This window comes from Zootoca vivipara, chromosome 14 (genome assembly GCF_965207765.1).
Source record: "Zootoca vivipara chromosome 14, rZooViv2.hap1.1, whole genome shotgun sequence".
Classification (NCBI taxonomy): Eukaryota; Metazoa; Chordata; class Lepidosauria; order Squamata; family Lacertidae; genus Zootoca; species Zootoca vivipara.
Window position 1 is genome coordinate 11,766,327 of NC_142597.1, and position 24,733 is coordinate 11,791,059.

The 24,733-nt window shown below is 46.0% G+C and overlaps 1 protein-coding gene across 2 annotated transcripts; it reads right to left on the reverse strand.

Annotated features, from left to right (window-relative positions):
* Nucleotides 1-213: 213 nt before the first annotated feature.
* On the reverse strand, nucleotides 214-23,537 carry LOC118097111 (all-trans-retinol 13,14-reductase). Of its 2 annotated transcripts, XR_015946954.1 has the most exons (12): nucleotides 23,252-23,492; nucleotides 19,158-19,340; nucleotides 15,961-16,202; nucleotides 13,977-14,178; nucleotides 12,123-12,320; nucleotides 10,651-10,770; nucleotides 9,776-9,914; nucleotides 8,198-8,307; nucleotides 5,349-5,515; nucleotides 3,157-3,316; nucleotides 489-2,047; nucleotides 214-441 (listed from the first exon to the last, which is right to left on the reverse strand). XR_015946954.1 is itself a non-coding variant. In XM_035139722.3 (11 exons), the coding sequence occupies exons 1-11, from the start codon at nucleotides 23,409-23,411 to the stop codon at nucleotides 1,902-1,904; spliced, it is 1,827 nt and encodes a 608-aa protein (XP_034995613.2). In that variant the 5' UTR covers nucleotides 23,412-23,537; the 3' UTR covers nucleotides 214-1,901. The 2 variants fall into 2 exon arrangements, 1 of the variants encoding a protein (XP_034995613.2); XM_035139722.3 differs by having other exon boundaries at nucleotides 214-2,047; nucleotides 23,252-23,537.
* Nucleotides 23,538-24,733: the final 1,196 nt, after the last annotated feature.

Genomic DNA, 24,733 nt, shown 5'->3' on the forward strand with positions numbered 1-24,733 from the left:
AGTGAAAATTTTGTGGGTGCCCAGGCACCTAGGGTCCCCTGGAGGTGGCACCAGTGTACCAGTGGATGTGTCAGCTGAGTTCTGCCAGGGCATCTGCCCTGCCTTGCCCCATCCAAGTCAGCTGTGTCGGCAGGTAGCAAAGGCAATAGACCCAATTACGTTACGAATACTGATATTGTCTTGCTTACCCTGAGCAAGAACCAACAGACGCAATAGAAATGAATACAGTTTATTTACACAATATCGTGGAAAGCAATTAAAATGTCTTTGCTGGTTGAAGCATCAGTACAGAAGAACAAAACGGCTTGTTGTTACAAAGGCTATGCAATGCCCTGTTGCCTTGAGCAGCCACTTTAGGAGCAGAGAAAAAGAGATGCGGGGAGGTTGTCTTCTGTGGAATGAAGGCAAGTGCTATGGGGCCAGGCAGCATGCAGTGGAGGCCTGAACTTTATGCAAGCCTGGGGCAAGAAAGCTTCAGTGTACATGGCTGAGGTTTGGAGGTTCAGAGACCTTAATACTAGGGTAATTGGAAAGGGAGGGACAGGGACAGCATGAGCAAGGTGCTTATCTGTCTCAAGGAATGGAGACACAGATTGGATGGGGTGTGTGGAAAGGGAAGACTAAATGCTCGGGTTCAACTTGTCCTGACTTGACATCAGCCTACATTTCCTGGTCCTTGTATCTTTATACTGCCAGCGACATCTTGGGAAAGAAAGGTGTTTCTAAGGCGAAGGTGAATGTGTCAAAACCATTTCAGTGGTACCTCTGGTTAAGAACTTAATTTGTTCTGGAGGTCCGTTCTTAACCTGAAACTGTTCTTAACCTGAAGAACCATTTTAGCTAATGGGGCCTCGCGCCGCCAGAGCACAATTTCTGTTCTCATCCTGAAGCAAAGTTCTTAACCTGAGGTACTATTTCTGGGTTAGCGGAGTCTGTAATCTGAAGCATTTGTAACCTGAGGTACCACTGTACTTTGCTATTGCTGAGAAGTGTAATGCTGTTAATGCTATAATTACAGGACTGAAACATTGCTCTTTTAATGTTATGTCTGCTATTATGTTGTTGGTTTATTATACAGTGGACCCTCCGGACACGAATTAAATTCATTCCAGGGGTTCGTCCGCAACCCGAAAAGTTCGTAGGCAGAGGCGCTGTTTCTGCGCATGCATGCAGCTTGATTGAGTGCTTCTGTGCACATGCGCATGGCAAAACCGGGAAGTATATACTTCTGGGTTTGCCGCGTTCGTAACCCAAAAGTTACGTCTCCAGTGAGGTACGTAACTAGAGGGTCCACTGTATTATTACAAAATTGTTTTGGCACTGGTTGATTTTGAGATGTATTCCTGTTTTCTTTTTTGAGCCTGATTCTTTTTGTGGAAAAGCGGCATACAAATAAAATGATGATGATGATAGTGTTACAAGACACCCTGGCCTCCCCTATAATGAAATGCATTGAAAACCATCCATTCTTCATTATTAAGCCTGTTTATCTTCTCCTTTCTGACGTGGACATAGGCCTACAAGAGCGTCAAAAAGCACAGACATGAACCAGGTGAACCATGGAGACAGTTGCACCTATTTCTATCAAGTGGCAGCTGGAGAAAGTGCAGTTGTGACTGCAGAAGTGTTGTGTGTGTGTGTGTTAACTAAATGCGCCGTCCAGTTTGTGCCTCTTTTCAGTACACGTGCAATTTGCATGGGTGAAGCAGCTCATTTTCTCCACACCAATACAAAAACTCAAGCACTGGAACAGAGTGCAATAACACTAAGGCGTATAGTTTTGGCACCAGTTAGCATCCCCTGCTGGGGACATGAAGAACCTAGAAAAGCAGGCAGCTTCCAGATCCCTGATAAGGGAGGAGGGAGGAGGAAATCTCATTTGTGTGGTAGAGACCGAAGGCTTAGTTTCTCTTTTCGGCATCGCTGGCTTTGATTTTTTTGCCTAGCCACATTAAGTCGATGTAGAGGTTACGTTCCAGGACAGCAGAAGCGCAGAGAATGGCTCCGTGAAGGGCTCCTGCGAAACCACCTAAAAGGACATCCTGACCTAGGAGAAAACAAAGACATCAGAGCGACTTGTCAGTCTCTACTCGGTCTATCCTTTTGCTCATCACATCCCCTTGTCAACAGCCAGGAATGTACATACTTTCCGCTTGGGAGAGCATCACGGGGCTACATAAGGGACTTGTGTAGCCAGATGTCAGGGACCGGCTAGACGCTGACTCAGGAGAGGGTTGGGCAGTGGTTTGCAGGGACCTATACCAGTGAGCTGGCAAGAATCAGAGGCAGAGGAAGATTCAGAGCTGGAGGGTGGAGCACAGGATGGGTAGGAAGAAGAGGCAGGTCAGGCAAGTGAAGGGCAAGTGAAGGGCCAAGGGCTTCCCCAGCCTCTCTAGAATGTCCTGAACGCCTGTCCCCTATTGAAAAGGAAGCAGCAGAAGAAGTTTCCACACAGATGCAGTCTCTGGCTGTGTGCCCACAACCCACTGGGGGAAGGTACATAAACTGGTGGAGAGCAGGGGTGCCCAATTGAATAAAATATTGGGTGGGCCCAATAAAATTATATAATGCAGGAAAATTATATAACGGAGGAAAAACTGGAGGAGAAAGAATAAGGAACCATTAGAATATGCAGCAGAAAAGGAAAACTGAAATGAACCATGGAAAGTCGATGGCAAGTCGATGTGCAATGTATCATTTGTTTGTCTTGATTTGTGCAGATATTGTAAAATTGAAAATGATAAAGCATAATAATAAAGTTATCTGTGTCCACCTGTCCAACCAAACCACAAAGGCCTCAGGAATTGGGGCAAGTGTAAGGAATGCTCAAATGCCAACTAAGACCCACTTAGGAAACTATTCTGCTTGCCCACTCCCTCCCTAATGCATGCCCCACTAATGTAGTTTTTGTGCTACTGTGTCGTGTTCATGCCATTGAAAAAGACAGCAGCACCCAACTCTGCTCTCGTTTTAGAATTTCGCTTTTGCTGCCTTTGTTGCCAATTAGCAAGAAGATCTCCAAATCTTGAACACGGGCCCAGTGCAGAAAAGTTATTTATTCTATGCCCTTGAGATGAGGCAGGTTAAAATAAATAAAAGTAATTATAACGGCCAATAGTTGCGGTACACTGGAATAAGTAAGGAGGTGGCATTTACCTGTAAGGTAGAGGTTTGGGACAGGGGTCTGAGGTCGTACTGTTGCTATGAAGTCCGGCTGGAAGCGAGCCATACTGTGGTGTATGCCGTACATCTCTCCTCGCGGAGAAGCTATGTAGTGCTTATTGGTGAGAGGAGTTCCCGCAGAGACACACGCAATCTGAACAGAGAAAGATCAAGTGTCCGGGGAGCATTATTACTGCTAATTCATTTTCACATCATCAGACAAAAAATGGGAAAGGTACTCCTCCACCTCCATTGGACTACTCAAGACCTATTTGCCCCGTGGAAGGCAGAAGGGAAGAATCCAAAACCATGTTTCTGGAAGAGTCCTATTCTACACAGTAGGGACAGAGAACCTTTGACCTTGTGGATGTTGCTGGATGCTAACTCTCGCATCATTGCTGACCATTGGCCATAGCTGATGGAGGGCAGAGATTCTCCATCCCTGATCCATACGATACACTAAACCCATTCTCTGAACATTGACCCTTAGTTAGCCAAAATGTCACCATCACCGTACAAGAGCAGGCAACAGCAGGCTTGGGGGAACTCTGTATGGATAAATATGATAACATTTGGAATGAATTTATACAAAATGTAGTAGGCTGTTAACATTTACATAAGCACTAGGACAATAACACTATGCCAATCTATACAAGAATGTATGGGAATATCGTATATTGCTTTTGGTGTGTGTTTATTTTCATTTTTATATGTATCTTTTTTGTAGTTTTTCCTCCCTCTTGCTTTTCCTTCTTTGTTTTCCGTATCACTTTATTTCTTTTAACTGAAATCACCTTAATAAAATATTTTTTTTTTAAAAAAAAAGGTTTGCAGGAGGACAAATAAAATAAAATAAAGGTATTAAAAAAGAAGGCAGCATTGGGAGGGAGGAATGAGTGCTCAGGGCCTGTAGAATGCAAACTGAATGCTGGGGTGGGGAAATGGAACGGTGCAGCCAGCCACTTTGAAAACACTACATGGCAACTCTTGGCTGTAGGTCCCACTTGCCTTTCGTAATGTTCGTTTGTTTATTTAGTATATTCAACTATGATTGCCTTGGCAGAAGGGCTGTACAGAAAGTGAATGACAAAATAAAATAAAAGCTGGCTTGCATAAAAACCAGGATTATAGGAAGCAAAATACAGCCTAAAGACAAGCAAGCTAGCAAAACTAACATCTGTTTAAAGCCAGTAACGGAATACGCAATAAAACCAAGATTCTGAAAAAAAGCCACTTAAACCAAACCTTCACTCTCTGCCTAGAAGCAGGAAGCAAAGGGGCCGGGCGTACTTCTCTCGAGATCCTGGGTACCACAACTGCTAAGGCCCTCTCCTTTATCTCAGGCAGTGGTGGATCTGAACTCCAAAGTGGAACAAAGGTCGTAGACAGGCTGGTCTCCAACTGTTTTAAGGCTTTAAAAGGGTTATTTGGACCTGGACGAACACGTAACCAGTGAAACATCAAATAAGTGGTCAACAGGACTGAAGCAGAGTTCAGTTTACTACTTGCTTATTAAAAGAATGTGTGGTGGTAGTTGGAGAGGAGGCAAGTCAAAGCAATGCTGCTGGTTGCAACATAAGTTAGTTTCCTTTTTTGACCACGAAATACCCACAGAAAATGTTCCAGACAATAATGGGAACTCTCATAACCACAAGGCAGTGGAAGAAGCTGTGGTTAAGCTATGTGTGTGAAGCAAAGTTCATACCCAGGATGAGAAACAGCATCAAAGGAAGGTAAAAGGTAAGGACCCCATAATGGTTAAGTCCAGTCAAAGGCGACTATGGGGTTTCTCACTTTCAGGCCGAGGGAGCTGGCATTTGTCTGCAGGCAGTTTTCTGGGTCACGTGGCCAGCAGGACTAAACCACTTCTGGCACAACGGAACTCCATGACGGAAACCAGAGCACACAGAAAACCGTTTACCTTCCCGCTGCAGCGGTACCTATTTATCTACTTGCGCTGTCCACGGCTGAAAAAGGTTACTGACCCCTGCAGTAGACCATCTCTCCTCCGTTGACCTCAAAAGGACAGGGGCAGCTATCTCCATAAGGAGACATAAGGAATGCCAAAACCAGGTGCTTATGTAAACAATTCCAAAAAGCAACATCCTTAAAGTTATCTACAGACCTGGGAAGTTGGCTCTTTTCTGATGTACCACACTTTGACGACACGGTACAAGTGTTCTTACCTGATCTTTTATTTGAGGGTAAACTTTCAAAACCGTTTCCATTATGTTGTCCACAAAACTGTTTTTGAAGGCCTCATACACCGCTCCCCTCTTAGAAACCTTTTCTTCCTTCCATTCCTCAAACCATTCGTATTTTGCAGCCGTCAGGACAATTAGAGTGGACTTGCCTATAACAAAAGAGATGCAAAGCATTCATCAGCGCTGTAGTTGCCACAAAGGGGCATCTCACAATCCTATATGCACAGATTTGTAAGGTGTCAAGTGAGGATACGACTCCTGCTGGGGCTTCCTGTGGCATCATGCTTCTTCCACCACAGGCAGCCAGGCTCCATACAGCAAGGGCGTCCTCTAGGCTGCAGAATTGGCCTGAATGCTCCCAGCAGCTGTTACAGCTCTTTGAAGAGGAAGCAGTTGTTGGAATCCAACTGTCTTGAGAAACAACAGAGTCTTCATCCAGGGCGAAGTCACAAAGGTGCCTTAGCAGCACCAAAGGGTGCATATGGAGTTCCTGGGCTGCCCAGAGGACAAGACCCCCTTTCTCAGCCTCACTGATGTGGGTCCAAAGGAAAGCAGAGCAATATGTTTGGCACCAGCTTAAGGAGTCATACAAGCCACCATCCAGGGCCGGCCCTACGGCCAGGCTGGGTGGCGCAGGGCACCACGGTGCCTGCCCACCAGGAGGGCGTCGTGAGCTGCACCCGCCCGCTGGCCGGCCGGTCCGCCGTGCAGCTGCGCGCCCACGGCAACCGCGCTGTGCCTGCCCGCCCGCCCGCCGCACAGCAGCGCCTGTGGCAGCCGCGCTGGGAAACGGGGCGGGAGGGCGCCGGAGGGATCCGGCGCACCACGGCACCAGGGGCGCTTAAGACGGCCCTGCCACCATCCAACCACCTTAGGGACTGTACTCTGGATTTGTATAGCAAGCAAAGCAAAGCAAAGATGTTTATTCGGCTTTACGCCCATCATAAAACACAACAAAACAAAACAAATAAAACAGCGGACTCGTACAAGCCTCAAATAATATAACACAATTCACAGCTCACAGGGACAAATATTAACAATTCAAAAAGAAAAGTTTAAGATTAAGATTAAAATATCAGGCACCACGCTAAAATCAATATCTGACGTCATTATAGAAAATTCTTATAACTATCAATAATCAGCTAACATTCCATTCCGCCTCTTGTACAAGAGGACGGCTGTTATGAATTTAGCAACCTGTAGAGTAATATAAGGATCCACATCTTGAAGAACCCAGGCAAGCTGTAGGTCAACTGGTTTGTATAGCGTTTACTCCTTGGCCTTTTCTTCTTCCACAAGGCAGCGGAGGTTTAGGATCAGAGTCTCCCTTCTCCTAGATGGGTTACCTTCCCAGGCTGGGTCCCATCTGCCCCTCACTTCCCTCTACAGCACATGCAGAAACTTCCTTCTTGACTGTTGGAAGCAAGCCCTACAAAACCCATTTCTTCTAGGCTGGTAGTTTGAGTAATTTCCCCCTTAGAGTATTAATGCAGACTCTGTCTCTTTATGCTGCTGCAGTGATCCAGTCCAGTATCTGTCTGACCTCCAGCCTGTCCTTGAGCAGGCCTTCTGCCATCAGCTCTCATTGCCTTGATCTAACTGATCTCCAGCCCATTCATGACTATGGCCTCTGTCTCATACGCCCACCATCCTGAGTCAAACCCAGACTGAAGCAAAACAGGATGGCTTGGGGAAAAAAGTCACACAGGGCATATTTAAACGATGCAACTCCCTCCCACAGGAGGCAGTGATGGTTGTCAACTTGGGACAGCTTTAAAAGAGGCTTAGACAAATTCATCGAGGAGAAGGCTATCCACAGCTACTAACCGCGATGGCTGTGTTCTACCTCTGTGGCCGAGAGGCACAATGCCCCCAAATGCCAATTGCTGGGAATCATACCTGCCAAGTTGCTGTCAGAGAAATAAGGGACCGGGCTGGAAATAGCAGACCGGAAGTAGCGCTGCCGCCATTTTGGAACTGGGCGGAGCATGCTCAGAAGTGACTTTTGATGCTGCTTTGCCCAGTTCCAAAATAGCCGCCACGCCAGAAGTCGCACTGCAGCCATTTTGGAACTGGGCATAGCAGCATCAAAAGTCGCTTCTGAGCATGCTTCGCCCAGTTCCAAAATGGCCACCGCGCCAGAATAAATCGGGGGAAAACAAAAAAATCCGTTTTTCAGCTAGGAACAGCTGGAAAAACGGGGATTTCCCGGGGGAAACGGGAGACTTGACAGCTATGCTGGGAATCCCAAGTGGGCAGAGCGCTCTTGTGCTCATGCCCTGCTTGCAGACTTCTCATGGGCACCTGACTGGCCACTGTGAGAAGAGGATGCTGTGCTAGATGGACCATTGGCCAGATCCCCAGGCCGGTCTTTGATTAGGGACTGGACTGGAAACTGTTTTTATGCTGAGGTCCACATTCCCTCAGGGCCACAGCGGTGAGCAGGAACAGAATCCAAACTGGGCAGGACACCTCTTTTTTCGGTTTATTTCTATCATCCCTTCAGCCTTAGGAAATAAACAACTACCTGACTTTTAGAAGACACCTGAAGGCAGACCTGTTTAGGGAAGTTTTTAATATTTGATGTTTTATTGTGTTTTTAATATTCTGTTGGGAGCTGTCCAGAGTGGATGGGGAGGCCCGGCAGATGGGTAGGGTAAAAGTAATAAATTATTACTATTATTACCTTTTCCTCCCTCTTCGTCACATGCATGAAATTAAGCCAAGGGCTACTACTTGCCTTCCTGGAGCCCCAAATTCCCAAATCTTCTCCCTCCCCCCCATCCCTTTTAAAAAAGAATAAAGTTGCACCACTTGTTCAAATACTGTACCTGGGTATCTCTTTTCCCACAGGGGATCCTTTGCTGATGAAGAGCCAATATACAGAAAAGGAATCTTTTCTGGAGCAGTTTCTCTTGAAGAATTAATGTAAGAAGTGAACCTATCAAGAAGGAAAACTTTGCCTGAGCTTTGATTCACAAAACTTATTAATGTGTCACTTTTGTATTATAGTAAATATATATATTAAAAAAATTATTTCTGCATTTACCCATTACATACATTCATTTCTTTCACTGTGTTGTTCTAGTTTTTCTTATCATCTCTTTTAAACATCTAAATATAGGCTGGAGGCAAAAATAAAAATAAAAAGAATCTCCGGACAGTTAAAGGCGGCATAGTTTCTAATATCTACGATTTTTGGCTAGCTAGGCCAAAACTTTTAGTTGCCAGTGTCTCTTTTCAAGCCCTGACCACAATCTTTCCTGAGGTAAAGGCCATATCCATTGTGCTGATCTGAGTCACGTTCTGCACCAAAATCCAAAACATTCTCCTGTGAACAGATTGTAGTTCTCAATATTCATGGTCAGGAAAACATTAGGAAGAACTTCCTGACAGTAAGAGCTGTTCGACAGTGGAATTTGCTGCCAAGGAGTGTGGTGGAGTCTCCTTCTTTGGAGGTCTTTAAGCAGAGGCTTGACAGCCATCTGTCAGGAATGCTTTGATGGTGTTTCCTGCTTGGCAGGGGGTTGGACTGGATGGCCCTTGTGGTCTCTTCCAGCTCTATGATTCTAGGTTTTTATTTTAAGAAAAAGAAAAAAAGTTTGGTTGAGCCAGTAGAAAAAGACGTGAACATTAAATTCAGATGTACCCAACCCAAACACAGTCAAGTGTATCTTGCATGCTTGAGTTCAGAGCCAATGTACAAGGTTGTTTGGGGGGCTGTGGGTACAGTAGCTAAAGAAACAAAATGGACATTACTCACCCCTACTGACATCTTAGAATTTTGAAGTGTCAGGCATAGCTCTAGTGGCTTTAGCTCAAATGTAGCAGAGTTTTCCTGCACAGCGCAGAAGCTAGTTGAGGTGGAAATGACTAGTCGGCTAGACGCAGAATAACTATTTGCAAGATTTATTAAAAGAAAATAAAAGCAGCAGAGTTTCTGCATACAAAGCAAAGCAAAATAAATCCTCTCTGTCTCTCTCTCTCCAACCATACGCAGCACTCCTACTCCTAACACCCAACAAGAAACAACTGTGCTAGCATTCCTAGATAACAGAGTTCAGTGCTGGTCATTAACCAATCAGAGTAGTTTCCAGGCCAGGCAGACCTTGGCTTTCTGCCAAGAGTAAATTGACACTGCCTTGAGTTACCGGTAATTGTATGAAGCAAGAACCTGTAAGTTTCCCATGAGAACCAATTAACAGAAACTGAACATGACAAGTATCTAATTTGAAATGGTGCACTAAGATTCCATGCCTTGAACCTCTGGCTGCATTCTTCACCGATTTGCCCTCCGAACACAACTTACTTTAAGAAGAGGCCTGCTGGATTAACTTGTATTGCCGTTTTTTAAAAAAACCAAACCAAACCACCGCAAACCAACAGGGTTCTCAACTGCTGCAACTTACGCTTCATTGAGGTTGTTGTGTGGGTAGACGTAGTAGTTTTTGGCTTCCAACCCCAATTCTTCCTTGGAACCCTTGAGTCCTATGAAGACAGAGAATCCTCCGACGCTATGATCTATCCTAGAGACCTGGTTCTGAACACCTGCCCAAAGAGGAACAGAGGGGTGTAAGGAGGGAGGGAGGAAGTGGGACAGATGAAGCAGAGTTAAGAATCCAAGCAACAGCTGTTCCAGACAGGAAAACTGGAGGAAAACGACAGGCTTAAGTCAAGCAACGCCTAGGCTAACAGTATAGTAATAAAGAGGACGGAAGAAACAAAAGGCTCGAGAAGACAGACAAGAATGACTTATTGTTTTAAGAGTGGACCTCCGGATGGTAAATCACTACTCCTATTATCCCTAGCTGTCTGGGGCTGATACGAGCAGCCCAAGAACAGCAAAAGTCTACTATGGGAAAGCTTAGGGAAAGCAACATTTACCAGCTATGCTACATTCAGTGCTAAGCGCACACACAAAATGCAAGCTCCTCCTAGCAGTTGAATCAAAGGGCACAATCAGTTGAGGATTGTATATTTTGATCTCTTACGTCTTTAGGATATGTAGTCTTTCTAAAAAACAAAACAAAACCCACAAATGCAAATTGTAGTTACTGGCAGTATAATGCTGGAAATTACAAAACTCTCTTTCTCTGTGTGTGTGTGTGGGCAAACCCACCCACCCTGTGGAATGAAAACTGGCAAAGATGTCTGCATTTTATGCTCTCTCTCTCTCTCTCTCTCTCTCACACACACACACACACACACACACACACACACACACCACACAAGTCCACCATACATCTACAATAGTGGAAGCACAAATTGTCCTGTGTCCTCTTACCTGGCAAAGTTCGCAATTCCTTTGGCAGGAGCTGTTCGTAGGTGTTAAAGATGCCGGCATCAGAAATCACAACAGGAGCATAGACGTTGACAAGATCCTGACCTTGCTTTACGCTTACACCTGAAAGATGCAAAAATGTATGTACTGTAGTCCATAAAAGATTTCTTTTAGATTTCTCTAAACAAGAAAAAAGGAGGAATCATTTCCTGCTGGTCGCAGGGAAGTCTCAACAAATGACCATTTCTAGGTAGAAGCTAGAAACTGATGGGTAAGGAGGTACTTTTAAAAAAGGTGTTTTTTTGTGGGGTGGCCCTCAATGTTGCAAGGGTTTCCATTAATTCTTACAACAACCTTGCAAGGCAAGTCATGCTATCAGCCATATTTTTTTTTAGATGTATTGCATGCTGGAGGATATTTATAAAAAATACTGATATGATTTCCACCAGCACAGGAGGGTCAGTGTAATTAAAAGGGAGGGTTTAAGCAGGTAAGCAGCTTATATGTCTTTAAGGAAGTTTAATGTGGGTGGGAAGAGCTTTGGCAGGATTCTTTTTCCCCTTAGTTCTTAGGAAGATAAGAGTCTCCTCTTCCCCTTTCCCCATTTGCTGAGTTTTCTTGGCATTGAAATAAAGGGTGTGGAAGAGTGCAACCCATACGAAATTAATTTTGCAATTAATTATGTAAAATTTCGCCATATCAGACAGTGAGATGAACAATGGGGTTTTTTGGTTGGAAGCTGAACTGCAGCAGAACAGAAACAGCTCTGCATTTGATGAATATGGGGCTTAGTGTTACTTGCAAAGTGGGTCTATCTATGCCAAGCGCTTGGAGAGAACAGATAACATTATTAAGACTTAAACACATATTTATATAGCACATTAGCATTCATATTATAATATCACCTTGTTATAATCCTTACAATAATAACCTTGTAGGACAGATCAGTATTATCCTCATGTCGGAAATGGGGAGGGTACAAGGCTGAGAAGCTTACCTAAGATAATTGAGCTAACTCATGGCAGAGTCTATATTTGAACATAGCTGCCAAGTCTCCCGTATTCCCCGGGAAATCCCCGTTTTTCCAGCTGTTCCTAGCTGAAAAAATGGATATTTTTGTTTTTCCCAGGTTTATTCTGGCGCGACGGCCATTTTGGAACTGGGCGGAGCATGCTCAGAAGTGACTTTTGATGCTGCTCTGCCCAGTTCCAAAATGGCTGCAGTGCGACTTCTGGAGCGGGGGCCATTTTGGAACTGGGCAAAGCAGCATCAAAAGTCACTTCTGAGCATGCTCCGCCCAGTTCCAAAATGGCGGCAGCGCTGCTTCCGGTCTGCTACTTCCGCCCGGTCCCTTATTTCTCCGACAGCAACTTGGCAGGTATGTATTTGAACCAGGAGCTTGACTTATTAGCCTGGTATCTTAGCCACATATCACGATGACTCTTACAGAGAGCTCTATCCAGGCAGCAACTCACCACAGGCTTTTCCTTGTGAATCCACCAAGATTCTCTGCACAGGTGCCTTGGTGAGGACAGCCCCTCCAGTGCGTTCAATGATGGGGATGGAGTGAAATGCAATTTCACTGGAACCTCCCTGAGGGTACCAGGCACCTTCCAAGAAATGATTGACAAGGATTGCATGCAAAGGGAAGCTGCACTCTGCAGGAATCACCCCTGTAAGACAAAGCAAAAGAACTGAAACTTGTGTAAACAAAAGCGGAAAAAGATTTCTTTGCATACAGCTTTCCTGCACATATATATTCTCTGAATGCCAGAAGAGGTCTCATATCAGAAACTTATTTCCTATCAGCATCTTTCTCAAAACAAAACCAAGCATGTTATGGCTTCTACAGATACTGTGCTCTTCGTAGTTTCCATTAATCACAATGTTTTGCTCATCTTTGCATGTGTCAAGGTCTTGTGCTGGTTACTATCCCGTCTCAGCAATAAATTGCAAGTTACTTGCACGAACATTTTTATAATCCATTTCGTCTCGTCCTGTTTGCACTGGTGTAAGCTAAATCCAGTGGTTCTTTGAATCTATCAAGAGTGGATTGACAGAGCACATGCTTTGCATGCATGCAGAAGGTCCTAGGTTTAACCCCCAGCCTGCACCCCGGTTAAAAAAAAGGATCAGGCAGAAGGTGAAGTCAAAGGCCTTTTGTCTCTTTGTCCCTTCTCTGCTGGTGACATAGGGTCAATTTCAACATATGACAAGAGGTTATCATGCTAAGCTCTCCCCCCCTTTACCCTTATAGGCTGTCATTTGTAGGCCCGGGAAAACTCAACACAATGACAAGTACTGGACAGTACAAAGGCAAGGGGGACGCAGGTGGCGCTGTGGGTTAAACCACAGAGCCTAGGGCTTGCTGATCAGAAGGTCGGCGGTTCGAATCCCCGTGACGGGGTGAGCTCCCGTTGCTCGGTCCCAGCTCCTGCCAACCTAGCAGTTCGAAAGCACGTCAAAGTGCAAGTAGATAAAAAGGTACCACTACAGTGGGAAAAGGTCCGTATAGTTAAAGCTATGGTTTTCCCAGTAGTGATGTATGGAAGTGAGAGCTGGACCATAAAGAAGGCTGATCGCCGAAGAATTGATGCTTTTGAATTATGGTGCTGGAGGAGACTCTTGAGAGTCCCATGGACTGCAAGAAGATCAAACCTATAAATTCTTAAGGAAATCAGCCCTGAGTGCTCACTGGAAGGACAGATCATGAAGCTGAGGCTCCAATACTTTGGCCACCTCATGAGAAGAGAAGAATCCTTGGAAAAGACCTTGATGTTGGGAAAGATGGAGGGCACTAGGAGAAGGGGACGACAGAGGACGAGGTGGTTGGACAGTGTTCTCGAAGCTACGAACATGAGTTTGACCAAACTGCGGGAGGCAGTGGAAGACAGGAGTGCCTGGCGTGCTATGGTCCATGGGGTCACGAAGAGTTGGACACGACTGAACGACTAAACAACAACAACAGCGGGAAGGTAAATGGCGTTTCCATGTGCTGCTCTGGTTTGCCAGAAGCGGCTTTGTCATGCTGGCCCCATGACCTGGAAGCTGTACGCCGGCTCCCCTCAGCCAATAACGTGAGATGAGCGCCGCAACCCCAGAGTCGGTCACGACTGGACCTAATGGTCAGGGGTCCCTTTACCTTTACAAAGGCAAGGAGGAGACCCTGGACTCTTGATATCAGCGGCTGCCGTGTTGATATTCTCTTCATTGTCAAGTTCCACCCACACATAGAAGAGGCTCCTTTTTGCCTCCTTAGAAAGGGCAAAGGGACTGTCCTTATGTAACATATGCTAATTTCAGATGGCAGGGGAGGGCATATCGCTTACCATAGGTAGGGAAGATATAACTGAAGACGGCTCTCAGGTCTGCATTTGCCGTCAGCTCAGCCACCACTTCTGAAAGGCTTTTGACTGACATTCTAAAGAAAGGCGAGATCCAGGCCAGCAGGCCAGTGTGGTGCACAAACCAGACCAAGGGCATCGGGAGCATTTTCAGAATCCCCATGTAGGTGCTCCCGCTGGCAGTTTTCTGCAAGGTGGAGGGGCAGAGAAAGAGAGAAAAACAGTGAGGCACACAGTGAGGCAGCAGAGGACCTCCATCTTAATGTTAATGAACATACACAGGAGCGGTGCTAGGGCTTTTTGCGCCCTAGACAAAAACTCTTTCTGGCGCCCCCCGGGTGCATGCGTCATGACGCACACACGCCACTGATGCCCCTGCGTCCCCTCCATTGGCGGGAGGAGCGCGGGCCAAGGGGGGAGCTCGGCGCCCTCCCGCCTGTGGAGGGGACGCTTTGAGCTCCTCAGCGGCGGCGGCTGCAGTGAGTGAGCAGCGGCAGCCGCGCCCATAGCTGAAGGCTTCAGCTGCGGGCGCTGCCGCCGCTTGCTCACTGCAGCCACTGGGGAGCTCACAGCATCCCCTCCGTGGGCGGGAGGGCACTGAGCTCTCTTTTTGGCTCGCGCTCCTCCCACCTGTGGAGGAGACGCTGGGGGCTCCTCGGCGAGCGGGTGGGCGGCCGCGGCAGCGCCCATAGCTGAAGGCTTCGGCTGCGGGCGCTTGCCGCCACTACCGCTGCCGCTCGCTCACTGCGGCCACCGCTGGGGAGCTCTCGGAGTCCCCTCCAAAGGCGGGAGGGCGCTGAGCTCTCCTTTTGGCTCGCGCTCCTCTCGCCTGTGGAGGGGACGCTGTGAGCTCCTCGGGGAGCGGGCAGGTGGCGGCGGCGCGGGGGTATTGCGGGGCAGGCTCGGCAGCGCCCCCTCCATTTTGACGCCCTAGGCCAAGCATCCCCAAACTGTGGCCCTCCAGATGTTTTGGCCTACAACTCCCATGATCCCTAGCTAACAGGACCAGTGGTCGGGGAGGATGGGAATTGTAGTCCAAAACATCTGGAGGGCCGAAGTTTGGGGATGCCTGCCCTAGGCAATGGCCTAGTCCGCCTAAATGGACGCACCGGCCCTGAACATACATAAGAAATGTCTGATTTTCAACAAACAGATTCTTCATCTCTCTTCTTGTTTTTCCCCTTCCCAGCTTTCCCTTTCCTTCTTTCTTTTATGCTTTGTTTTCTTGATGTTAACTAAATAGCTATACCGTGGTACCTCGGTTTCCGAACGTCTCCGTTGATGAACATTTTGGTTTACGGATACCGTAAACCTGGAGTAAATGCTTCGGTTTTCGAACACGCCTTAGATGTCTAACATGCCACATGGGTTCTGCTGAGTGCATGATCCTGAGGCCTAGCTGTCAGCTGCTGACTTTTCAGTTTTTGAACCTTTCAGAACTCAAACGGTCTTCCAGAATGGATTATTTTCAAAAACTGAGGTACCACTGTACTATTATATTTCGATCAGAAATGTTTCTTAGTTGTTATCTAGATTGAGAACGTATAAGTGTTATGCGCTGTTAAATTGTTAAAAAACTGAATAAAAATTCTTTTTTTAAAAAACGACGACATCAGTAAGGCTGAGGATTTTGGCATTTTTTTCTGCTAAGCACAAGGAAGTGGCTGTAGAGCAAAACAGCAAAGTGGGGCCATAACTGAGTGGAAGAGCATATGAAACTTACTGGGTGATTTTGGGTACGTTCACTGCCTCTCATCTCAACCTACCATACAAGGTTGTTCTGAGGATAAAATAGGGAGGGGAGAAGTGTGGTGCACTGCCTTGAGCAACTTGGAGGAAAATATACTATATAAATGTAATAAATCAACTGGGGTTTTTTGGTTAAAAGAAACCTTATCAATGTAAACCTATTAAGACTCGAGAGCCAGTTTAAGAGGCCTTTCACCAGAACCACTTTTAAAAGGATTACCTTTATAAGTGTCACAAATCTATCAATATTAGCTTCTTCACCAGGAAATTGTTTCTTTAGGCCTTCTGTATATTTCTTCTTCCCACTGTATAGGTAATACTTCTTGCAGTTGCCAGGATCTCCCAAAATAACAGTATCAAAGGGAGAGTCCATCTGGGCCCATTGGAGCTGCCCGTCGGTAAGTTGGTCAACAATCATGCGCTGGGAAGAATTCTCTTGCATCCGCCCTATGTAATGGATCCCTGGAAGACAACCCACGAAGCGTTATAGTGAAAGAACAATAGCAACAGATTACAGTGGTACCTCCACTTACAAATAACTCTACTTACGAATTTTTCTACTTACAAATGGAGCTCCGTCCGCCATCTTGGAAGCGGTTTAGATAGGATTTTTTTCTACTTACGAATTTTTAGATAGGATTGCTTCTACTTACGAATTTTCTCTCCCAATGCATTCCTATGGGATTCGACTTACAAATTTTTTCGACTTACAAATGTGTGTTCGGAACACATTAAATTCGTAAGTAGAGGTACCACTGTAGCTCCTAAATTTTAGGATCTAGGAGGGGTATACTTATCTGGACTTAGAGATAAACTGCTTAGATCAGGCATCCCCAAACTGCGGCCCTCCAGCTGTTTTGGCCTACAACTCCCATGATCCCTAGCTAAGAGGACCAGTGGTCAGGGATGATGGGAATTGTAGTACAAAACATCTGGAGGGCCGAAGTTTGGGGATGCCTGGCTTAGATATTTAGATATTTTACGGCATATATATCTTTTTAAATGAATAAAATGAACTAGCTTAATAAAATACCAGCATAATATCTGAAATAATTGATTTGGTAGCTATGGTGCTGTTTTACTGCTTTGCTTTTAGGGTTATGCTTTTTTTAAATTTGATTTTTTTAAAATAAAAAATATACTTGGAGCTTTGATTTCATTTTTTTTCATGGAAAGGTGGGATCTCAAAAGAAATATACTGTATATAATTCTTTTGGGAATTATAGGGACAGAACTACCTAAACTGTATAGAAACTTATTCATTTATGCTGCTACAGCAGCAAGAATGTTACTTGCCCCAAAATGGAAAGAAGCAGAAGTCTCAGCAAAGGAAAAATGGATGCAAAAACCTATGGAATATGCAGAAATGGTGAAACTTACTGGAAGAATAAGAAATCAACTTTTTATAAAGGAATGGAAATGGTTTATTGAATATTTACAGATAAATTGCAAACAGATAAAAACACTGGCAGGATTATTGTAATAACCTGCAGTTTTATAGGAGTGTATATTTAAAGAAGATGAATATATGAGCAAATCAGGTTAATTTGGATATGCAGAAGATATGAAAAATAAATTTAAGGAACCACAAGCCAGTATGGCCAACAGAGTGGGCCTGACACATTACCTGCTTTCTGGTTGTGGCACAGGTAGTTTTGATTTAAGGATGCTGGATATCATGTGTCCAGGGGACTTTTAAAGTACAGGACGTGGATAGCTGGACAGGATAGGGAAGGAGAAGAGAGAGAAAGAAAGAAAGAAGGAAAGAGAGAAAGAGAGCGCTCAAGTGAGGGAGAGAACGTCAAGTTAGATCAAGGGATTTGCTTCCTTTTCAGCCTGAGGGCCACACTCCCTTCTGGGCAACCCTTCCAAGGGCCACATGCCACTAGTGGGTGGGGCAGAGACAAAGGTGGGTAGAACAATTCTATCTAAATGTTACCTGTGTACAGCAAACCACTTTCTATCCTCCACCCAGAAAAGCACTGAGGCATTGTCAGAGTTCAAGCATACATATGCCTGGATAGAGCACGGTGCTGATAACGCCAAGCTTGCATTTTCGCACGGGACGGCTACGCGTTGCAGGGGGTTGGACTAGATGACCCTCAGGGTCCCTTCCAACTCTACAATTCTATGATTCCAGCCAAGCAAAAACATTTGGGGTGTGAAGCAGGGTCAGTGAGGAACACATGGTCTGGAGAAGGTTCTGAGGGCCATAGTTGACCCTACAGACCTGAGGTACTCCAGCCCTGTGCTAGATATCATGCAAGACCTGTTTTAGTCTTAATGCTCTCATTTAAAAAAAAATTAAATTATTTAGCACTGAAACCATATCATCCAACTGAGGCACACCACTTTTGGGTGGAGAGCTGCTTTGTTTTGAAACACCATTAAGTGATTGTGCTGCTCACATCTGTGAAGGAAGGGCAGAGCTGGGCTGCCACTTCTGAGAATGCCCCCTCATGAGTCACCGCTTGAGAAGGGCAACCACCAAAGGCCTCAAAGCCTAGGGAGGTATATCAAGGAGCAGGTGGTCTTTCAGGTATCTGGGTCCTGAGCTGCCTTATATGTCAAAACAAGCACTTTCAATCTGGCTCGGTGGCACATTGGCAGCCATTGCAGAGCGTTCAGCGCTGTTTTTACCTGTTGCTGGGAAGCTGCCCCCACCAGTCAAAGTATTCTGCGCTAGTTGCAGTTTCTGAACCAAGACCCAAAGCCAGTCCTACTGTACTCCATGCTCTGGTAAGCTCCTGATTTGACTGGTGTAATGCATTGTACATGGGGCCGTCCTTGAAGATGATTTGGGAACATCAACTGGTGCAAAATGCAGTCTACTGGTTCAATTTAGAGGTCGTATAAAGCTAATGCAATTAAATAATAACAATAATAGTAAAATTATTTATACCCCGCCCATCTGGCTGGGTGTCCCCAGCCACTCTGGGCGGCTCCCAACAGAATATTAAAACACAATAAAATGTCAAACATTAAAAACTTCCTTAAAGAGGGCTGCCTTTAGATGTCTTCTAAATGTCAGTTAGTTGTTTATTTCCTTGACATCTGATGGGAGAGCGTTCCACAGGGAGGGTGCCACTACCGAGAAGGCCCTCTGCCTGGTTCCCTGTGACCTCGCTTCTCGCAGGGAGGGAACCACCAGAAGGCCCTTGGAGCTGGATCTCAGTGTCCGGGCAGAACAATGGGGGTGGAGACGCTCCTTCAGGTATAATGGGCCAAGGCCGTTTAGGGCTTTAAAGGTCAGCACCAACACTTTGATTTGTGCTTCAAAACATACTGGGAGTACAAGCAAGATTTAGTCCTCATTACAAGTCCAAGGATATATATATATATATATATATATATATATATATATATATATAGTCATAACTGCTCCGGCCCATGCCCAGCCTGACTAGGTCACCTTACCTACGTCAAACTCAAAACCTTTCTCGTTGAAGGTATGGCAGCAGCCCCCTGCCTTCCCATGCTGCTCCAAGACCAGCACACGCTTCCCAGCTTTAGAGAGCATCACAGCCACCGCCAGGCCCCCATAGCCGCTTCCAATGACGATGGCGTCCAGGCTGTCAGGAACCTTGTCCCTGGAGAAGCCTGGAGGGGAAAGAGAAACAAAAGGCATGAATAACTCGGCATCATTGTAGAGGAAGAAGAGTACACTATTTGGAGACATGGAAATGTTACTTTGGGGGAATCAATAGAAAATCCAGGAGGAGAGCCCAATACAAGAATGGACGACGAACAAGATCAGAGCTGAAAACACACACATAAACATACAGGTCTTTTTGTTTTTAGAATGAGGGAGCCATTTTGAAGTGGTTGAAAGGAGGGCGTTTCATCAGTGCTCCAGGATCAATCAGTTCTCTCTCTCTCTCTCTCTCTCTCTCTCTCTCTCTCTCTCTCTCTCTCTCTCTCTCTCTCTCTCTCTCTCTCGTCTTCTTCCAGGCAAGATAGGTGTTGGTTTTGACCTATAAAGTTCTTATAGAACCAGCGTGGTGTAGTGGTTAAGAGCGGTGGACTAATAGTAATCTGGTGAACTGGGTTCGCTTCCCTGCTCCCCCACATGCAGCTACTGGGTGACCTTGGACTAGTCACACTTCTCTGAAGGAAGGGAAAGGAGATTTATTTTACATAAATGAATTAAATATATAGACATATAATCCCTTCTGACTCCACCCCCCCCCCAATTGTGGATCTTAATGTAATGATTTTCCCCTCTGCATCTCTTTTGAAACACCATGAATTCTTTCTCAATCCATAGTTCAAATTTTTTACAAGTTTTCTGTCAGTCCTACCAACGTATGTACGTAGTTGTTTACAATAGCATTCAAAATAAATTACAAACTTTCCCCATTCTTTATTAAAGACCTCCTCTTCAGCATAGTTCATCAATTCTGTCAATTCTTGGTGCTTTCTATTGGGCCTTCATCCTGGATTTTCCATTTTTTTCCAGGTGAGTATGACCAAAATGAATGTTCCCATGTCTCCAAAGAATGCACTATTTTCTCCCCTCCCCTCTCCTGCTATACCACATCCAAGCTGTTTGCAAACACTTACAACTTCTACATCTGCTCTGCACCTACGACTGAACCTCCTTCGCCTTCCTCTGGTCTTCACCTGTCTAAGATACTACAGCTGCTTCCCTCCTCTACTGTCAATGTAAAGCAAAAAGTCCCTACCGGGTTCCTCTCTCTTTGCAAAACAGCTCAAGGTTTCCATTAAAATGGCCACCACTGGAGAAGACCCTTGTCTGAAACCCTAGCAAGCTTCCGAACGATCGAAAACCAGAAGTGAGTGTTCCGGTTTCCAAACGTTCTTTCGGAAGCCGAACCTCCGACAGGGTTTCCACGGCTTCCGATTGGCTGCAGGAGCTTCCTGCAGCCAATCGGAAGCCGTGCTTTGGAAGTTGAACGTTTCGGAAGTCGAAAGGACTTCCGAATGGATTCTGTTTGACTTCCAAGGTACGACTGTACTGAACTAGACATAGCACTGGTCTGATTCTGCCCATGACAGCTTCCTACTGTTCACGTTTTTTAAAAAAGATTTGTTTCAAAAGCAAAAATACCCGATGAGCTGGAAATCTTGCAAAATTCCCCACCCCCATTAAAGTTGCTCAATGTACAAAATTTTCTTTAAAAGAAAGGCACCGAGGACCTCATAATTTTGCCACGGATCTTGAGACTTGATTGTTAGGCGATGCCCTTATGCACCAGCTGATAAAGGGCGAGAACCGATGACTCTGTTAAAGCAGCATTTAGCTTTTATATATGCATGCTTGATCCATACTCCTTGCCTGCTGGCTGTATTTCCATTAATGTGAAGCGACAACCGAAAGGTAAAAACCACCTGCGGCACATCGTGTCTGTTTTACAAGGCACTAGCTGCAGTTAATTTAACCAGATTACAGTATATAAAACGAAGGCCTTTCCTTCCTCATTCCTGTTTAGGCAACTGCTTAAGAATGGTAGCTAGTCCACCGTTTGGGAGAGAACTACTTAGCCATTGATTTCTGATTTCTACATCACACTAATCCAGGGGTGGAGAACATTTTTCAGCCTGAGGGCCACATTTCCTCCTCCCATTTTCTAACCTCCACCCAGACAAGCAAGAAGCATTCTAAGACTCCCAGGACATATTCCAGCAAGGCAAAATCCTTTGAGGTGCAAAGCAAGGACAGGGGAGAGTTCGGAGGGCCAGATAAGTGGGGCTTAGAGTTGGCACCTGATGTCGACGTACGGATTAGACGCACATCTGCTGGCTGTGTCATTTGGCAACCATGAGAAGGGCCCTACATACCTTCCACGTGAGGCCAACCAGGGTCCCTCATTGCAAGAAAGAGCTTGATATGTGTATGTCAATATGTGTATAATGTATATTATAATTATAAATTTAATTATACCCCACCTTTTCCCCTGACAGGGACACAAGGTGGCATACAGATAAAAATAAGAACAGCTGAAAACATAGGAAAAACCCCCAATAATTCAATACAATAAAATTTTTGATAGAGCTAAAAATAAAACTATTTAAAACATACAGATAATTACAATTAAAAACAGCACAGCACACCCTTTCATTCAAAGCTCTCTCTCTCTCTTTGTGCTCACTGAGCACATGGTTGAACGCTTGGGATGTTTTGTGCTTGGTGTGCTTTTTTTTGCCTCAGTGAAACAAACTGACAGTAGACTGAACTCTGGGGTCAATCTGATTAGTTCTCCTAAACCGGAGGGCAGGGGACAGGGCAGGAGAAGGACCAGATTCAGAGAGCAGGCAAGAGCGTGACCTCCCCCAAACCCCAGGGATTATTGACACCTAGACAGGGCTATCCATTTGTCAATCACCTGGCATCAGTCTAATATCATTCTCCTTTGCCCATGTGCTATGAACACGGTTGGGCAAGAGTTCAACTACCGTATTGGCTGACTGGGGTGATGGTTGTAAAAGCACAGGACCTTGGCACCAGCAGGCAGTGATGACATCGACTGCAAGGCAGGGGAGCCTGGCCAGAGTGCTGAAATCTCTGGAAATGGCAAGGAGGAGGGGAGCAGGACCACCCACCATTTTAATCCCTGAAGTGTTGCAGAGGTTTGGAGGTTGGCTATTGAAGGCACTAGCAGGGATGCTGCTACTTCCTCCACCCTAAAGGCCGGCTCCAGAGTGCTCCCACCCCCTTAAGTCGCACCCAAACACCGTGCTGGTATTCCGGGAGAGTCCCTGGCACGCTTGGAAGGCCAGGAAACCTTTGGACAGCGGAAGGTGCTGACAAATTGGGAGAGCAAAGGTCCGGGAGCTCATGTAAAAGTGGAAAGCGGGGCGAGGGAGGCCAGTGACCTGTAGGGACTAGAAGCATGTGTGGGATTTGAGACGAGAGAGGATGTCAGTCTAAGGATTTAAGGAGGGGTGTCGGATGATAAGAGTGACAAGGGGATGCTTGTGGGAGCAAAGTGTTGGGCAGAGTTAAGGTCAAAGTGAGACATGGGGACACGGAGGCAGACATGTGGGGGCAGGGAGGGGCAGCTGCCCCCCAGGAAAACAAAAACAATAAAAATACATAGCTGAGGTTCTGCCCCCCCCCCACAAAAGGCCTGACCCCCGTGACAAAAATTCCTGGCTACGCCTGTGCAAGGGGAGAAATTTGCAGTAGTCAGGGTCCAGGAAGAGCTAGGGGGCAGCAGGAAGGATTTATTGCACCTCTAACTCAGATTCTTTTCCCCAGATTGCTGAACTCTGGCAGGCAAAGCAAGAGCTGAACTCAACAGGGCACGAAGCAACAGAAACCAGCAGGAGCCCTTCTCTTATTACCCGAGAGTAAACCCCATTGAACACAGACTTTACTCTGGAGTAAACATGTTAAGAACTCCCGCGCTGCCCACCACCACTGGGCATCGTTCACACGCCACTTGATCCCCCACCCAGCAGCCCGTTTTTTTTGGGGGGGGGCTCCCTTTGCCACCCTGGCAGCGCCCCACGCCGGGGTTGGCTAGCTGGGGCTGGCCGGTGGCTACCTTGCTTGAGGACCTTTTTGCGCGCATCTTTGTCGGTCACCAGAGGCGCGGGCGGCCGCCTTGAATCTGCTCGGAAAGGGTTGGAAGAGCCGCTCCGGGTGCCTAGAGCTCTCCAAATGCCCAGGAGGAGGAGCGCGCCCACGAGCGCGTACACCCACATGGCAAGCGCTGCGAGGACGCGAAAGTGAGACGCTGGCTCAAAGCGCGCAGACCTACAGCAGCAGCCTCCTCCTTCCTCTAGTAGGCTGGCCCCCGCGCGCTCCTGCCCCTTAAAGGTGCAGTCCAGCCTTGCACTTGAACTTGGGAGGAGCGCCACAGACATCCTCTGAGGGCGCGCGAGACCTTGGCGAGCTAAGGGTCGGTGAGCTCTGCGAACGCAGCTTTCCCGATTAAAGTGCAGAGATCAGATAGATGGAATCTTTATTTGCATCAGCCACTAGCCATAGCAATAAAATAAGATGTACTGAGGACAGAGGTAAAAACTTAGAAAATATATTTTGGGGGTTTATAGCAACAATCAAATAATAGATCTTATTCTAATTGCCCCGCTAAAAACCTTGCAGTTTTTGCTGTCACCTGATCATCTTGATCTTCTAAAAGTAAGGACAGGGGGGCAATGGTGGAGCGTCCCGGCATGGACAATAGTAGAGGGGTAATAACCTCACTCCTCAAATCTTTATAAAGAGTGCAATGTGCAAACACATGAGCCACTGACTCAATACTGCCATCTCCAGATAGACACAACTGTTTTTTCCAGTGGAATTTTTTGAAATCAACCAGCCGAAGGCAGTATATTCAATCTTGCGAAAGTGAAAGCACATCTGTATTTTGGAATTGTTAAATTTTGCTTTAAGTGCAGAGTGTTTGAGGACCAGGACATTCACTGGGAAACCAAAATGCTTGTTTACAAAGCTATTGTACTACCAACCTTACTGTATGCCTGTGAAACATGGACCACTTATAAATGCCATCTCCAACTCCTCAAAAGATTCCATCAATGGTGCCTCCGAAAATTTTTACGCATTACTTGGGAAGGCAGGTGAACTAATGCCAGTGTACTCGAAGAAGCAAAGGTCACCAGTGGAAGCAATGATTCTTTAACATCAACTTTGTCATGTTGTGCGGATGCCTGATTATCATCTTCCAAAGCAACTACTCTATTCCAAACTTTAAAAATGGAAAGCGTAATGCTGGTTTAAAGAGGTTTAAAGACTCTCTCAACGCAAATCTTAAAAAATGTAGTATAAACACTGACAACTGGGAAACACTGGCCTGTGAGTGCTCCAATTGGAGAACAGCCTTTACCAAAGGTGTCATGGGCTTTGAAGACGCTCGAACTCAGGACGAAAGGGAGAAACGTGCTAAGAGGAAGGCATGCTTGGCAAACACCGTGATCAACTCCTGCCCAGAAACCTGTGTCCCCACCGTGGAAGTATGTGTGGATCCAGAATTGGCCTCCACAGTCACTTACAGACTCACTGT

Excerpts from the sequence above, each read along its gene's own strand:
- LOC118097111 (XM_035139722.3), bottom strand. The coding sequence starts at position 23,411 with ATGTGGGTGTACGCGCTCGTGGGCGCGCTCCTCCTCCTGGGCATTTGG. Across the intron at positions 14,179-15,960 it reads GATTTGTGACACTTATAAAG|AAAACTGCCAGCGGGAGCAC; the intron begins GTAATCCTTTTA and ends TCCACCTTGCAG. Across the intron at positions 3,317-5,348 it reads ACCCTCAAATAAAAGATCAG|ATTGCGTGTGTCTCTGCGGG; the intron begins GTAAGAACACTT and ends TTCTCTGTTCAG.